General features: G+C 48.6%; 1 protein-coding gene across 4 annotated transcripts in view; it reads right to left on the minus strand.

Moving 5' to 3' along the window:
- EXD3 (exonuclease 3'-5' domain containing 3) overlaps positions 1–16,563 on the minus strand; it is a 275,759-nt gene that overhangs the window by 198,519 nt on the left and 60,677 nt on the right. For all 4 annotated transcript variants that reach the window (XM_066580059.1, XM_066580060.1, XM_066580061.1 and 1 more), the window contains exons 4-5: positions 14,511–14,678; positions 839–1,000 (exon numbers count right to left, since the gene is read on the minus strand). In XM_066580059.1, the coding sequence (XP_066436156.1) occupies positions 839–1,000; positions 14,511–14,678 (330 nt within the window). The remainder of the gene's footprint in view (positions 1–838; positions 1,001–14,510; positions 14,679–16,563) is intronic.

Genomic DNA, 16,563 nt, shown 5'->3' on the forward strand with positions numbered 1-16,563 from the left:
TTCTGCAGAGAATTCCCCCTTGTGAACCCAACAAGCCCACGTGGTGCCCATACAAAGGGGGCCCCCCACTGCTGCCCCCGCAGGTCTCTGCTGGATCCTGCACCTTATGATCTCCTAAACTACAAAACACAATAAAATACTACAAATAAAATGACTTCCTATTTAATTAAGCAGGAAGGAACCTGATGGAGGGAGCAGATCAGCACTCAGGTCCCATGCCTGCTACGCTACCAGGAGATACTGAAGGTGGTACGCCCAAAACGTGAGCACAGTCGGCCTGTACCTAGGCCACCCTGAGACACCAAATACATCACAGCCCTTTTATTCACGGGACCCTTTGCTAATCCAAGCTGACAAGCGGCTGAATGCATTTGCTGCACAATCGGAAGGCAGTGGAGCATGCAGAGATTGCCAGACTGGTCCTCTGTGTGTGTGACAATGGCGGCGCTCAGCAGGAGGGGCCCGCCTGTGACAAGAGGCACTTTGTGCTCCACTCTCTGCCTTTTGGAGTGCAGGAAAGTCTCATTCAGGCCGCCACAGTCACTCTTTCTAAAGGCTGAAGTGTAACATGAGACGGCCATGAAACACTAGCCAGCCTTCTGCCTACCCCTCATTATGCCCAAGCGCCGCCTGCACCATTCAAGGGGTCTGTGGAGAATAGCAGCACAGTATATGAGACTCTGCCGGCTCTGAATTCCACCATTGTCTGTGGTGCCATAGGAGGCTGTAGGGACGGCGCAGCACCGGGAAGCCATCTTGCATTTCCCAAGAGCCATTTTTTAAAACATTGGATGTATAACATACGAGCGGCCGTGCGATGGGGACCTCACCGACGTACCTCTTTATATTTTCCCGTATGGTGAAGATGGGTGACGTGTCCCAGAAGGAACGAGCGCTCCGCTTCCTCCAGTTTGTAGATGGACAGAAGGATGTCCATAAGATTTCCTTCGGTGATCAAAGGGAAGACTCGTCCCTGCAGCTTCTTCAGCCTCAAGCCAGACTGGAATACACAGGAAATAGAAGACATAAGACTGACAGCCTATCATCTCTTCTAATGCAACTAGATGGAAGCTACTGCTCCCTGGTATCAGTCACTTCAGGCTGAGAAGAGGCAAAATATAGTGGGAAACCCCCCGGCCCCCCATGATCACTACTTTATGCCACATACAGAATTCTCAGTGCAGAGACCCTCTAAAGGCTCTTACATCATGTGTGCCCGATATCAGCTGCTCCTCATATAATGCTCCAATACGGATATAACCCCTAGAGACATCATATAACTAAACGCTCCAGTACTGATATAACCTCCAGAGGCATGCTATATAACTGATATCAGCCGCTCCTCATAGAACGCTCCAGTACTGATATAACCTCTAGAGACATGATATATAATCATATTTATATAGCGCCAACATATTCCGCAGCGCTTACAATACAGGGGAAATAACACAAGACAATGGTTACATGAAGTAATCAGCTGATGGAAACAATAGGGGTGAGGGTCCTGCTCCAACGTGCTTACACACTACAAGTAATGGGGGATACAGAAGGTAAAGGGCTGGAGATGTGCCCGGTATGGCGGGGTGGAGAGTGAGGGGTGATATACACATAGACAATGGTCAGGCCGTATAGTGGCAGAATCGGGATGACTGCAGGAGCGGTTTATGTTGGCTAGCAGGGATTGCAGTCAGTAGGTCAGGGAGCATGTTATCAGGGGGGTACTGAGGAGTTTTGTTTAGGGGATATGGTATGCCTCTCTGAAGAGGAGCGTTTTTAATGCATGCTTGAAGTTTAGTGTGTCAGTAAGTGCCCGGATATCTTTTGGTAGCACACTCCAGAGGACCGGTGCTGCTCTGGAGAAGTCTTGGAGGTGAGAATGAAACGTTCGAATTAAAGGGGCACTTAGTCTGATTTATTTGCAGAGTGGAGAGCCCGGGCTGGGTGATGGATTGAGATGAGGGAGGCAATATAGGGGGGCGCTGCGCTGTGGAGGGCTTTGTGGATGAAGGATACAATATAGGGGGGCGCTGCGCTGTGGATTAGGGATACAATATAGGGAGGCGCTGCGCTGTGGATGAGGGATACAATATAGGCGGGCGCTGCGCTGTGGATGAGGGATACAATATAGGGAGGCGCTGCACTGTGGATTAGGGATACAATATAGGGAGGCGCTGCACTGTGGATGAGGGATACAATATAGGGGGGCGCTGCACTGTGGATGAGGGAGGCGATATAGGGGGGGCGCTGCACTGTGGAGGGCTTTGTGGATGAAGGTTCTGAGTTTAAATTGAATTCTGTATGTAACGGGCAGCCAGTGCAGTGACTGGAACAGGGCAGAGGCGTCCGAGTAGCAGCTGGACAGGAAGATGAGCCTGGCTGCCACATTCAGGATGGATTAGAGAGGGTAGAGTCTGGTGCAGGGGAGGCCGATCAGCAGCGAGTTGCAATAATCGAGGCAGGAGTGGATGAGGAGAACAGTGAGTGTTTTTAACGTGTCCACAGTGAGAAAAGAGCGGATTCTTGCGATGTTCTTGAGGTGCAGCTGACATGTTTAGGTGACAGACTGGATGTAGGGGGGGGGGAAGGAGAGATCAGAGTCAAATATGACCCCAAGGCAGCGGGCATGTTGTCTAGGAGTTATGGTGGCGCCACACACTGAGATGGAGATGTCAGGAGGAGGTCGGTTAGTGGAGGGTGGAAATACCAGCAGGTCAGTTTTAGAGAGGTTTAGTTTTAGGTAGAGAGAGGACATGGTGTTAGAGACAGCGGACAGACAGTCGGTGGCATTCTGGAAGAATGTTGCTGTGACATCCCGGGAGGAGGTGTATAGCTGGGTATTATCAGCATAGGGATGGTACTGGAAACCGAATCTCCTGATGGTCTGTCCAATGGGGGCTGTGTAGATGGAGAAGAGGAGGGGGCCGAGGATCGAGCCCTGGGGGACCGCAACAGTAAGGGGAAGAGAAGGGGAGGTGGAGCCAGCAAAGGAGACACTGAAAGAGCGGTCAGACAGATAGGAGGAGAACCAGGAGAGAGCGGTGTCCTTTAGGCCGATGGAGTGAAGCATACTGAGGAGGAGTTTGTGGTCGACAGTCTCGAATGCTGGAGAGAGATCGAGGAGGATCGATAGGGAGTAATCGCCCCTCAATTTGGCAGTCAGGACGTCGTTTGACACTTTAGTCCGGGCGGTTTCTGTCGAGTGTAGAGGGCAGAAGCCAGACTGAAGAGGGTCTAGGAGAGAGTTCTCTGATAAATAGCTTACAAGGCGGGAGTAAACCAGGCGTTCTAGTAGTTTGGAGATGAAGGGAAGGTTTGAGATGGGTCGATAGTTGGCAGCATCAGTCGCGTCCAGAGTCTGTTTCTTTAGCAGTGGGGATATGATGGCGTGTTTGAATAAGGAGGGGAAAATGCCAGAGGTCAGAGAAAGATTGATTTTAGTGGTGAGGTGGGAGATGACTACTGGGGAGAGGGATCGGAGGAGGTGTGAGGGGAGGGGGTCGCTAGCGCAGGTGGTGGGGCGAGCGGAGGAGAACAGTCTAGAGACTTCTTCCTCTGTCGTTGGTCTAAGTACAGACAGTGAGCAGGAGCTAGATGCAGTGCTGACAAGACTAGGGTCGGGGCTAGTCTGGGATTGGGAAGTTATTTCCTGTCGGATGTCATCAATTTTCTTTTTGAAGTAAGCAGCCAGCTCTTCAGTACTGAGATCCGTCATCGGGGGCTGCAGTTTTGGGTTGAAAAGGCAGTGGAAAGTGTCAAAGAGGCGTTTAGGGTTGTGGGATAGTGAGAAGACGAGAGCAGTGAAGTAGACTTGTTTGGCGCGGTGGAGGGCGAGGTTGTAGGTTCTGAGTATGAATTTGTAGTGGAGGAAGTCTGCAGACTTTTGAGGCTTTCTCCACAGCCTTCAGCAGTTCTCGAGCACCGCCGGATGAATCGTGTTTGAGGCGTGAGCCAGGGTTGGGGCGGTCTCTTTTGGATGGCTTCGGTTATGGGGGGCGCCGCTTCATCCAGGTGTTTGAGAGCGGTGTTGTAATGTGCGGCAGCCAGGTTGGGGCAGGAGAGGAGAGAGATAGGGGACAGACAAGACTGTAGAGACTCGGCAAAATCTTTGGTGTGAACGGCCTGAAGGTTCCTGTTGGTACGGTAGGTAGGTGGGTCTAGAGAGATGCTAGGGAGCTTTACAGAGAAAGAGAGAAAGTTATGATCTGAGAGCAGGAGAGGGGAGTTAGTGAGATGGGAAGCAGAGCAGAGATGGAAGAAGACCAGATCAAGAGTGTTTCCATCCCTGTGAGTGGGGGAGGCCGAAGGAGGAGGTGAGCGAAAGAAGCTGAGAGGCAGATGGGGAGATGGGGTCATTAGTGGGGAGGTTGAAGTCTCCTAGGATGAGCATTGGGACTTTGCAGGAGAGGAAGTGGGGAGCCAGGTGGTAAAGTGGTCCAGAAACAGACGGGAAGCACCTGGGGGGGCGGTAGATGACTGCTACTCGCATGGACCGCAGACGGAAGAGCCGTAGGGCATGTACCTCAGAAAAGTGAGTGAGGGTACGTGGGGGGGGGGGGGGGGGGGACACCTGGAAGGTGCATTGTGGGGAGAGGAGCGCACCTACCCCTCTCCCTCACCTGTCCTATATAACTGATACCAGCGCATCCTCTTATAGATCATGTCTCTAGAGGTTATATTTGTACTGAAGCGTTATAACTGATATCAGCCTCCCCTCTTATAAAGCTCCAGTACTGATATAACCTTCAGAGACATCATACATAACTGATATCAGCCACTCCTCTTATAACCTCTAGAGACATAATATATAACTGATATCAGACAATCCTCTTATTGTACTGATATAACCCCTAGAGACATCATAGATAACGGATTATCAGCCGATCCTCTTATAACGCTCCAGTACAGATATAACCTCTAGAGCAGTATTTCCAAACCTTTTTCAGCAATGAAGCCCTTTTTGAAGCAAAAATTTCCCGTGGAGCACCAAAGCAAGACAGAGGGTGTGGTCAAGGGAGGGGTTAGGGGCGTGACTTATCACAACATATGATTTTTACCTCGGTCATTATAAAAAGGGCAGGGCCATTTAAAAGAAAAAAAAGACAGGACAGAACGCTGGAGCGCTGGACGGGATATTGATATACATTATATTTAAGGAGGAGAGAACTCAGGGGAGGAGGATCCCGGGTGCACACTGACGTCAGAGTGTGCACCGGGATCAGCATCGATGCGTGATTACCGGCGGGAGCTGCGGCACCCCCACCGATAATCACTACAGTGGTGAGCGGCTGGTAACGTGTGTGCCAGCAGAGAGGGCTCAGTGTGCCCTCAACCCAGCACGCGTGCCATAGCTTTGCCACGGAGCCCCTGACTGTCGCTCGCGGAGAACCAAGGGCTCCACGGAGCACAGTTTGCAAACCACTGCTCTAGAGATATCATATATAACGGATATCAGACGCTCCTCTTAGAACACTACAGTACTGCTATAATCTTTAGAGACATCATACATTACGGATCTCAGATCTACTTGGGGTTATATGTTCAGTTTGCAGTCAGTTTCTCCGTCTGTGTGATGCTGTTAGATGGAACCTACCACGGCAACTGCCTAGAGGGGGGACACTAACACTCCTGTCACAGTTACCGATGATCACACAGCTCCTGTCACACCGGTATAATTAAGGAGATCACAGCTCATTCTCTTGATGTTGTGTTATATGTGGGTGTACATATAACATGCAGCACTGCTCCATTCATTTTGAGATTGCCAAGTACAAACGTTCAGCTATTTCCGGTAACCCCACTGAAAATGAATAGAGCGGAATTGAACTTTTCCAGCCACGGCTGCATTCACACTTCTGATTGCGAGGGTTGCAGTGAGGGAAACAGGGAGACAGGAGACCCCCCATTCTCAGGTTCAGTGGGGGTCTCCTCAGCTAAGGCCACACTCACACAACCGCTTTTTACCGCAGCAAACCGCCCTCATTGTTTTTAATGGGGCTTCACAGACATGCACTCGATCGCGGCGCTGGACGGCACTTTCCAGCGTGTCAATTTTCTAGCGCTGCCTGCTCTATTTTTTGGTGTTTTAGTGCACCTCATCACCCATCACAATGATGGGGTGCACTAAAACACACGGTCGGACGAAGGAACCTGTAGCCGAAAACTAAGTAAAATCGCTGCAAAAGCATCATGGTCAAAGTTTTTTGCTGCCGGTATATGTGAGAGAGGCCTACATCCCACGCCGATCATTGTTTTATCTCCTAACTGATTAATTATCAGTTTACCTGTCCTTACTTGGCTCCACATCCCTCAGAGAACTCTTAACCCTTTCCAATCCGATTTGTATCCTGGTTTTCCTAGGGGGCTTACTCTTTTTCTGCCATTATACAACTGCGCTATCTGCTGGCTAAAGCCAGTACTGCATGAGCTGACACGTTGGATAGACTCCAACAGCAGAGAGGCTAGCAATATACAGTAAGAGAACCCCGACGGACATCTTCCAACATCGGAGCTGTACAGCCTTAAATCATAATGTCTTCATAGGTCAGACAGTGGATTGGAAAGGGTTAAGTTGGTCAACAACCCCTAACGTCATAGGGAAGGACTGATGACTCCCCCGAGCCCTAAGGTTTCCCATTGGTTAAAGCATAAATGGCCTAATCCTTGGTTACTGGGGTCACCTGACATTTTCTGTTGTCCTTGAGTACCATGGCACCTGATTGCACATGCCAATAGCTGCCCATAGGGGGTGACACCAGTACGGATGATACGTTACTCCAGGGACCAGTCGTGCAGAGTTTTTTTCAATGTGAAGTAGAATACTAATCCCATCCATGTCTGTGCCTTGTCATAAGTATGTATGATATAAGTGTGTATAAACATTCATGCCTCTTCACATCTATTCCACTTTAGCCTGACGAAGAGCCCGAGAGGTTCACAAGCTCGCTATTACATCATGTATGTTTGTTAGCCATTAAAAGGCATCATATCTACAAGATTACTTGGTTTCTCCTGCTGAACGATCACATTTTGTAGAATACTGATATTAGAGGTTTTTTTCACAATTATGTGCATAATTTCTGGGCTTGGAAAATTCCTTTACTTGTTGAGGTCAATTCAGACTGCGTTTGTACGTTGGAGGCATACGTGGAGAGGATTCCCTAACTTAAAGTGCTGCGCAAAAGTTTTAGGCAGGTTTGGAAAAAGTCCTGCAAAGTAAGAATGCTTTCAGAAATGGTGATAATCCAAGTTAATTAACGAAATGCAAAGTGACTGAACAAAAGACAAATGTAAATCCCATCAATATTTGTTGTGACCGCCCTCTGTCCTCAGCATCAGTTCTTCCAGGTACGCTCACACAGTCAGGTGTAAGATTAACCAATTATAGCAAACAGGTGATGGAAAAGTAGACTTCGGTACTCCGTGTAGACTCTTTCTCGTCTTGTCCAGTGGGGGACACAGCTCTAGACCGTGGGATATAGCTACTGGTCACTAGGAGGCGGCAGTAGGCAGAGAAGCATTAGCCCCGCCCACTTGCTATATCCCTCCTGCCGACACTGAGCTAACCAGTTTTGTAGCACGCAGTAGGAACAGCCAGTAGGCGCTACACACAAAAACACAGGAAGAAGAGATGCCACTCTGAAAAGCACTTTTTTGTCTTACATCTTTTCTTTAAATTCTCTTGAAATGATGCTGACGCTCACACAGCGGAAAAAACCGCATACGAATAAATACACTCCAATAGTACTATGTACGACAACAAAGGAGAACCTCGAACGAGGAAGGTCAACAAAAAACAGAATACCTGAATCGGGTGGGTGCCGTGTCCCCCAATGGACGGGACAAGAAAGAGACTTTACGCTGAGGATCAAAGTCTAGTTGTACTCATCCGTCCTATCAGGGTACACCGCTGTAGACCGTGGGACGTCCTATATCAGTTCCCGTCTAGGGTGGGAGCTCGAAGACACATACGGTCAGCTGATGGCAGTCTGCAGAACTCTGCTCCCCAGAGTGGCGCCCGCAGATGCTAAGTATCAACACAGTAAAATTTGGAAAAAGTGTGCAAGGAAGACCAAGTGGCGGCCTTACACACTTGGGTGGCAGAGCCCCATTCTGAACAGCCCATGATGCCCCAACCGCCCGAGCCGAATGCACCGTGACCCGAAATGGGGGTGGTTTTCCTCCAGCATGGTAGTCTTTGGAGACAGCCGAACGAATCCAGCGGGAGATGGCTATCTTGAATGCTGGAAGTCTACGTTTTGGACCCTCAGGGATGACAAAGAGAGAATCGGAACGCCGGAAAGAGGCCATGTGTGAGAGATACATATTAAAAGCCCGTACCAGGTCCATCCTGTGCAGGCCTGTAACCTCTGATGATCGGCGGCAGGGCAAAAAGAGGGGAGGATGATTTCCTCATTAAGATGGAAGGCTGATACCACTTAAGGAAGAAACAATGGAACAGGTTGTAATACAACCCTATCGTGATGGAGGATGGTAAACGGCGGTTTAGCCGAGAGAGCTGCCAACTCAGATCCCCTGCGAATGGAAGTAATGGCCACCAAGAAGGCAACCTTCCATGTCAAGAAACACATCGGAACCTCCTTCAGTGGTTCAAAGGGGGGACATTATAATGCCACCAGCACAAAGTTTAGGTCCCAAGGCGGTACCGGGGAACGGCGTGAACGACACCCTGCAAGAAGGTGTGGACCGCAGGCCTTGAGGCCAGACGACACTGAAAAAGCACCGAGAGGGCCGACACCTGTCCTTTTAAGAAATTGAGACCCAGCCTTGACTCCAGACCGCACTGCAAAAAGGCAAGGACCTGGGGCAGGGAGAAATGCATCGGGTGAGCATTCCGCTGCTTGCACTAAAAGAAAGAAGCTCCTCCATACCGGATGATAGACCTTGGAAGAAGAGGGCTTCCTAGCCTTTATCATAATTTAAATGACAGACTCTCCAAAGCTATGAGATCTTAAGATTGTGGCCTCAACAGCCATGGGATTAAACGTGGACAAATTGGGGTGGCAGAGGGGACCCTGAGAGAGAAGGTTAGACTGGAAGGCGGCATGGAAAGTCGAGTAGGAGGACGAGCTCAGCGTATCATGCTCTGCGTGGCCAATCTGGAGCCACGGGGATGCCTGGAAGGCCTTCCAGCCTGATTTTCTTGAGCAGTCGCAGATCAGAGGGAACAGAAGCAACGTGTATGGATACCAGAATCCCTCCCACGAAATTATGAGGGTGTCTACTGAGCAAGACATGGAATCCCGGAATCAGGTCACAAAGGCTGGTAACCTGTGGTTGAACCTGGAAGCAAATTAACCGAAATACTCCAGGATGTAGTTCCCTCTCCCCTAGGGAAGCCATCCCTTCTGCTGAGGTAGTTGGCCACCCAGTTGTCTACCCTGAGAATGTAAATTGCAGAGAGCCAACAGATGAACCTCAGCCCAGGATAGAATTTTTGCCACTTCTAACACTGTGGTTCCGCCCCGGTGGTTTATATATGCGACCGGCGTCGCATTGTCGGTCTGGACCCGTACTGAAAGACCTCTCAACTGACGTGTAAAGTGCTTAAGAAGGAGGAAGATGGCTCGAAGTTCCAGTATGTTTATGAGCAACCTTGACTCCTGGGGAGTCTAGACGCCTTGCATCCTAAAACTCTGAAGGGTCCCCGCCTTCCCATGGGACCTTCCCTTGGCATCTGCCACTGGAGGCTCCCCAGGGGGCGAGCCTAGGGGACTTGAGGAGAATCCAGCCACCACTGGAGGAAGCGCTGGGTTTGAGGAGGTACTGAGATCCCCCATTCTAGAAACCCCACAAAACCATCCCACAGTGAGAGGATGGCCTATTGAAGGGATTGGGCATGGAACTGCACGTACTGGATCACATCGAAGCCTGAAATCATGAGACCCAGTTCTCACATGCAGTGGCAAATGAATAAGCAGTGGCAAATGAATAAGCGGTCTGGCGTCCGTAGAGAGCATATCTGCTCCCAGAGGCGACACAATTTCTCTGGTGGCAAAAAGACTCTGGCATGCCCTGTATTGAAGAGCAGGCTCAGAAAAATTACGTGACGGGCTGGGATGAGGGACGACTTGGGAAAATTGTTGACCCAATTGAACCTGGCCAGAGTGTTCAATGTGACCTGAAGAGTCTGCAGGTTGGAATCCCAAGTAGGAGATTTTATCATGATGTCGTCCAAATAAAGGAATGACCACAATCCCTTTTAAAAGGAGTGCCATGACCGCCGCCAACATCTTGGCAAAAACTTGGGGTGCAGTAGCCAGCCCAAATAGGAGGGCTGCAAACTGGTAATGCCCGGATCGAATGGCAAACTGCAGGAAACACTGATGCGCCTGACAAATGGGGATATGCAGATAGGCGTCCTTGATGTTTATGGACGAGAGGAATTCGCCTGGCTTCCTGGATGTCACGAATGACTACAAAAATGTTGAACTCTTAAGTAGCAATTTAGCGCTTTCAGATCCAGGACCAGCCTGAATGATCAATCCTTTTTGGCCACAGTAAATGGATTGGAATAAAAACCCCTGCAATGCTGGGAGGACGGGACCCGCACTATGATGCCCTGAGAAAGCAGGTTTTGAACGGAATGGGTCAAGACTCTAGCTGCGAGAGGAGATCCTGGAGCCCTTGAAATTAAGAAACGTTCGGGTGGCTGGGCAACAAACTTGATTGTATAACCTGCGAAGAAGACCTCTAGAACCCATACGTCTGCAATGTGGGCAAACCATGTATCACTGGTTTTACTAAAACACATTGACTTTGGCTAGCACTGCAAATGTAGCGGTTTGTCCGTCCAGCGGATCTGCAACGAAAAATTGTGGCAAATCCGCAATGAAACCGCCCCGTGTGAACCTAGCCTTAGGCTTAACAAAGTGCTTATCTAGTTTACTCCATTCGCTGGAGATCACATCCTCAAGATCCTCACGTGGAGGAAATAATTTAGGGGTACGTCTGGGGTGCCGGAAGGACACGGATGCCGCAGGAGTAGCCAGAGGCTGGTCAGTGATCTGTAAGGTACCAGTGGCTGCTGTGATAAGGCTTTTAACCATTGAGGGTAGTTGAGATGCTTGGTCATAGAAGCCGAATCAGAAGGCTCGCCCTGCAATTGACTAAGGCGTCGAGGGTAAAAACTAAACTCCACCTGAGCGCTAGACAACGGCAACCTGGTCCAAGGATACAGGCGAGCCAGAGGAATGCCTGGACCCTAAAGGTCTAACGTGGGGAACATTCTGTGACAAGGAATCCTTTCTTTCAGACTTCCCTCTGTTAGGAGGCCCCGACATCCGATCCATCCTCCCCAAAATAACAGAGGAATCTATAGCCAAATTGGAGACCGCAAACGATAGAGACTGAGTCCATTCGGGCTCGGTGGGTCGCAAGGGTGGCACGGTAGGGGTGCTAGTAGTTTGGTCTACAGCCACCTGCCGCAACGGAGTACAATTACTGCAATAGGACTCCAGCTGCCCACACGTGAATTTAATCGCAGACCGAGAGCGTGCATAATGAGTGGCTATGGATGACCCCCGTCTCGGCTCCTCAGCTTTGGAGTTGGACATGGCAGTCCCAAACACCACTGCCAGCAAGTTAACAGGAAATGCTGACCAATCATCACTGATATTCATATAGCGCGCCCTCCGCTGTGATTGGTGGAGGGGGCGGGCATCTGACAACACCTCACAGTAGCCCGCCCCCAGAAGATACCTAGGCCCAAAGTCGGGGACTAAATTAGCGGGGAGGACTTGCGCACCCGCTGGCAAAAACAGATGGGCAGAACGCCCAGCCTGTGCTACCAGAAAGCGCCCTGCACCTGCAGCTAACCACCCCAGATTCTGGGCGCCCGAAAACACATTGCGGGAACAGCATGGAGCCTCATCCTTATACCGTAAGCCCATCCACATGCAGCCAGATCAACAGAAACCACCCGCAGGGACCCCCTACTCACCCACCATAATGTAGGTAGTGAAGTCTTGGGCTACAGCAGTGTACCCCCTGCAGCCATCCTGTAGAGCTAGGTATGAGGGGTACTCTGTATACACAAGTGGGGCACACTATAGCTGGCGGGTTAATGTGCCTGATAGGTTTCAAAGCACAGACAATCTTTTCCTAAGAAGTTGGGGCTGCCAACAGTAGGGAAAAGATTCATCCTCGGTTCGCCTCCGCCTCGGTTGGTGTAACGGGTGAGAGTCTTGGCTCCCCGCTAACACCTTGCTTCATAGACCATGGGACAGATAAATGTGCCTCCTACAGACACTAAGCTAAAACTGGTTAGCTCAGTGTCTGCAGGAGGAATATAGCGAGTGGGCGGGGCTAACGATTCTCTGCTCAGTGCTACCCCCTAGTGACCAGTAGCTATATCCCATGGTCTAGAGCTGTGTACCCCAACAGGATGGACAAGTAAATCATCATTTTCATATGTAGGTTGAAAAACAGTCATTAACTGGGACAGAATCAGCTGTGTAGGAGGCTTAAGACTGGGTGAGGAACAGCCAAACTCTGCTATAAAAGGTGAGGTACCTTTACATGGGATGATTATCTCATATATCAGCACTTGAGACAGTGATTTTGGGTGACAGTCATCCTGTGTACACACAACCACTGACCGGGCATCGAGTGAGAATTTGCTCAAAAGTCACTAGTCGCTGCAGCTCACTGAAACTAACGAGCTAGCGAGTGACTTCTCACTCAGTGTAAACGGGACTCATTCAATATTTGAACGACTGCCTATTCACTGTGAATGGAAGCGAACAGGCAGAAGAGATCTCCAGCACGCTCCACCTTCATTCACTGAATGACTATTGCTCCCGTGCGCCCGACAGTCATCCCGTGTAATGGTACTTTTTGCATCTTTTTACACAAGACAATGTTTAGCGCCATTGTCAGAACATCTGTTCACTATATGGAGGCAGAGCGGGCCGGAGAGCGCTTCTGGCTGCCTGCCTCCATTAACCCCTTAATGCCATAAGTGTACATCCGGGCTGCGGGGTACTTAACGCAACAGGGCATACACTTACATCCTGTGGATAGCGTAAGATTAGAAGAGATCGCGGGCTATCCGACAACAGGAGCTGGCTGTCACTGATAGGTGGCCTCCGCCTGCAACAGTAGGGGTGCATCAGGACAGCGCCCCCTGCTGTTAACCCCTTCCCTGCTACAATCCATGTAGATCGCAGCGTGTAAAAGGGTTCACAAAGGGAGCGCGTTCCCTCTGCAACGTCATCGGACTCTCACGATGTAATCGCGGAGAGCCGACGGGTCACCATTACCTATGATGGCTATTAGAAGCGAAAATGACTTCTGTCCTGCAATGCTTTATCATAGCGATCATAGGTGTTATGGAACAAGTCCCCTACAGGGACATAAATAGTGTAGAAAAAAAAGGATAAAATTAGTGTAAAAAAGTTTTTTTTTAAAAAAAGCGTTCTCCACGATTAGTATAAAAAAAATGTAAAAGATTAAAAGCCAACATATTTGCTATTGTCGTATCCATAACAACTTGTACAAGAAAATAGAACACACTTAAATAATAAGCATTTTGCCTCAGTTTTTAGTTTGTTTTTTTTTCATTTTGCGTCCCTAAAAAAAGCAATAAAAGTGATCAAAATAGCTGCATATACCCCAAAATGGTTCCCATAAAAACTACATCTCTTTACGCAAAAAAAAAGTCCTCACAGAGCTCTGTCCATGGAAAAATAAAAAAGTTATAGGACAGTGGAAAAAACTAGAAAAATAAATAAATACAAATTTTGGTATTGTTGCAATCGTACCGGCCCGCAGAAAAAATGTATTGTGCCATCTATGCTGCATAATTATCGCTGTAAAAAAAAAAACAAACAAACAATGACAGAATTGAGGTGTTTTCTTTCCCTGTGATCATGAAAAAAAAATACTAAAAGTTTTACAATATAGTTTATGTACTCCAAAAATGGCACTAATAAAAAAAAAAAAAAAAAAAGCCCTCATACGGCCATGTAGACAATAAAAGAAAAAAGTTATGGTTTTTGAAAAGTGGAGATGAAAATCCCCCAAAAATCGTTGCGTCCTTATGCTCAACAAGTGGTTAAGAGTAGGCAGCCAGTCATTTGTAGATAAACAAATGCCAACTGCACATGCCAGCCGTCTGCCTAAACCGAACTAATAATCATTAGTGGTTGGGCTGCTGGCCTTGTTCACACTGACAGATCATCATCTCACACAATCCACTGACAAACTGAAGGATAATCCTTCTGTGTAAAGGACTACAGGAAGCACTAAATAACCCAGCATGCACAGATCCTTACCAACAGGACCGGCCGGCTATCAAACATGTATGCGGGGGTCCTTGATTACAGCTGTCAGATTCCCACATGCCCAATGCTCATTGCCCCCCCAACATTGGTCATGGACACCCCCATACACGTTAGAAGGGGGCCGTCCAGGTACTGTACACACCCGCTTATAGATCTTATGTATCTATATAGGACTTTCCTCGCAGCACGCATTTGTTGTCGCCTCACCTGCTGACATTCTGGATGGTCATGTATCCATTTCTGAAATTCACAGGTGACCAGAGCCGGCAGGGCGTGCCCTTTCCCTTTAGTGGGGTTATAGTGGTCCAGCAAGTCCAGGAGAGACGTCATCGGGTCGTCCGCTGTGGAGAGGAATTGTCTCAAGTGCTCCTTAACCTATGATAAGATCAAAACATTACCGTCTCTGCAGTGACCTGGAACTCAACATTGCTTAACCATCTATGCAGACTCCTTGACAAGAAAAGAAATGCTATTCTGATTGTAAGACCCCATTTACACTGACAGATGATCGCTCATAAATCGCTCAAACGACAGTTTGAGTGACAGTTTTGAGCGAATCTTTGCATAGTCTATAGTAGCTAAGTAGCTACTAAAGAGCTATGCAGGCGGAGTGGGACACAGCCGCTGTCACTCAGCGAACAATACAGCTGTTTCGCATAAGCAAACAGTTGCATTGTTCTCCACACTTACAGCTCACATCCAGTTGTGAACTACCAGTTCATGAGCTGAAAGAATCTTATTAGCGCTGCCGATTGTGATAGCAGCCTGCACCGCTGATAAGAGTTCATCGCTCAATTCTAGAAAACAAGAATTGAGCGAAGATCGAATTGTGCACGAAAACTGCAGGACGTCCGTGCATTTAGACCCAACGATTCTCGCTCAAAAGATGGCTTTGAGTGAATTTTGAGTGAGAATCGTTGTCTAAATGGGCCCATAGGATGATATGTACATAGAGGACCTCTTCCTGATTGGTGTCCTCCTCATTTGGTAAATGATTTCGTTAGTTATAACAGTGATGATTATTTAGTTTTTCCTTCCAATCATACTTTTTCTTCTGCTCCCGTTTTGGTTGTAACTCTTACACATGATATTAAAAACCAAACAATAGTTACTAAATTATTCCTAAAAGCCTGTGTGGTTAATACGTGACTATGTGCCAGCAGCTCTCATCCACCAATACAGTGTTAGGGCTTTGTAGGTTTCTGCATCTAAAATCGTTACCCTCTAGACTTGTTAATAGGGGCTATTCACAGAAAGTAATTAAACATGCTAAGGGCCCCTTTATAAGGGCCGATACACTGCTCAGATTTCTGCATCCAGCGGCCCCGACTGGACGACGATTGAGAATTCGCTTGGTTCGTGGTTCAGTTTCTGCGTGCTGAGCGTGTAAACAGGTAGTATCACTTCTGAACGGCGGCCCGCTTACTGTGGGATGGAGCAATCCCCAGCCGCTCCGCATCCCTTCAAAGAGTCATGCTTGTTTTAGAGCACGGTAACGACTATCGCTGGGACTACCTGCTGGGTATCTGTGCCCGACAAGTCATCTCATGTAAAAGGGCCCTAAATCCACCGTAGAGCGAAAACTCCGGGAATTCTATTTGCATAGTGCTAGATGTGATTGGATGCCTGATTATCATCTCTCTTTCTCTACCGTCTTTAGTGCGGACTTATACGTTGTCGCTTCTCCTGGTATTCCGTTTTGAATGCTGATGTTGCTGGCATTGACATGGTTGTTGGTAGCTGCTAATATAGCAGTGCTCTGAGCCACGGAGGATTATTGTAATTCCGCGTGATATTTGGGAAAACCTTTTAATCAGTTCGTCTTTGGTTGATGTCATCATACCAAAGTTTGTGGGCGATGTGATACATTGTGTAGATCTGTCGATTGCCAGCTTCCCATTCCCAATATCCAGCAATTGCTTTGCGAAACGTTCGGCGGATGCATCATTGTGTAGTTGAACGCGCCTCCCGCTGCTCATCTGTTTCTGAAGCTCGTAATGCCTTTTGTGCTTGAGATGTAGATCGACCAATCGATTTCCGTTTGGGGGGCATAACTGTCGCCGATGCTCACACGCGCGCCACCTATCGTAGGATAGATGGACTATGTCAGAAGGAGTGTACCCAACAACTTCCGAAAATGTCATGGCGACCGGATGAATGGTGTAGTAATGCAGAAAGGACAGACAGACAGACGGACATTCTTTTTACATATATGGATAACGTTCCCCTTTTAAGACGGGATGACTTTCTGTCTCACATC

Source organism: Eleutherodactylus coqui, chromosome 10, assembly GCF_035609145.1.
Source record: "Eleutherodactylus coqui strain aEleCoq1 chromosome 10, aEleCoq1.hap1, whole genome shotgun sequence".
NCBI lineage: Eukaryota > Metazoa > Chordata > Amphibia > Anura > Eleutherodactylidae > Eleutherodactylus > Eleutherodactylus coqui.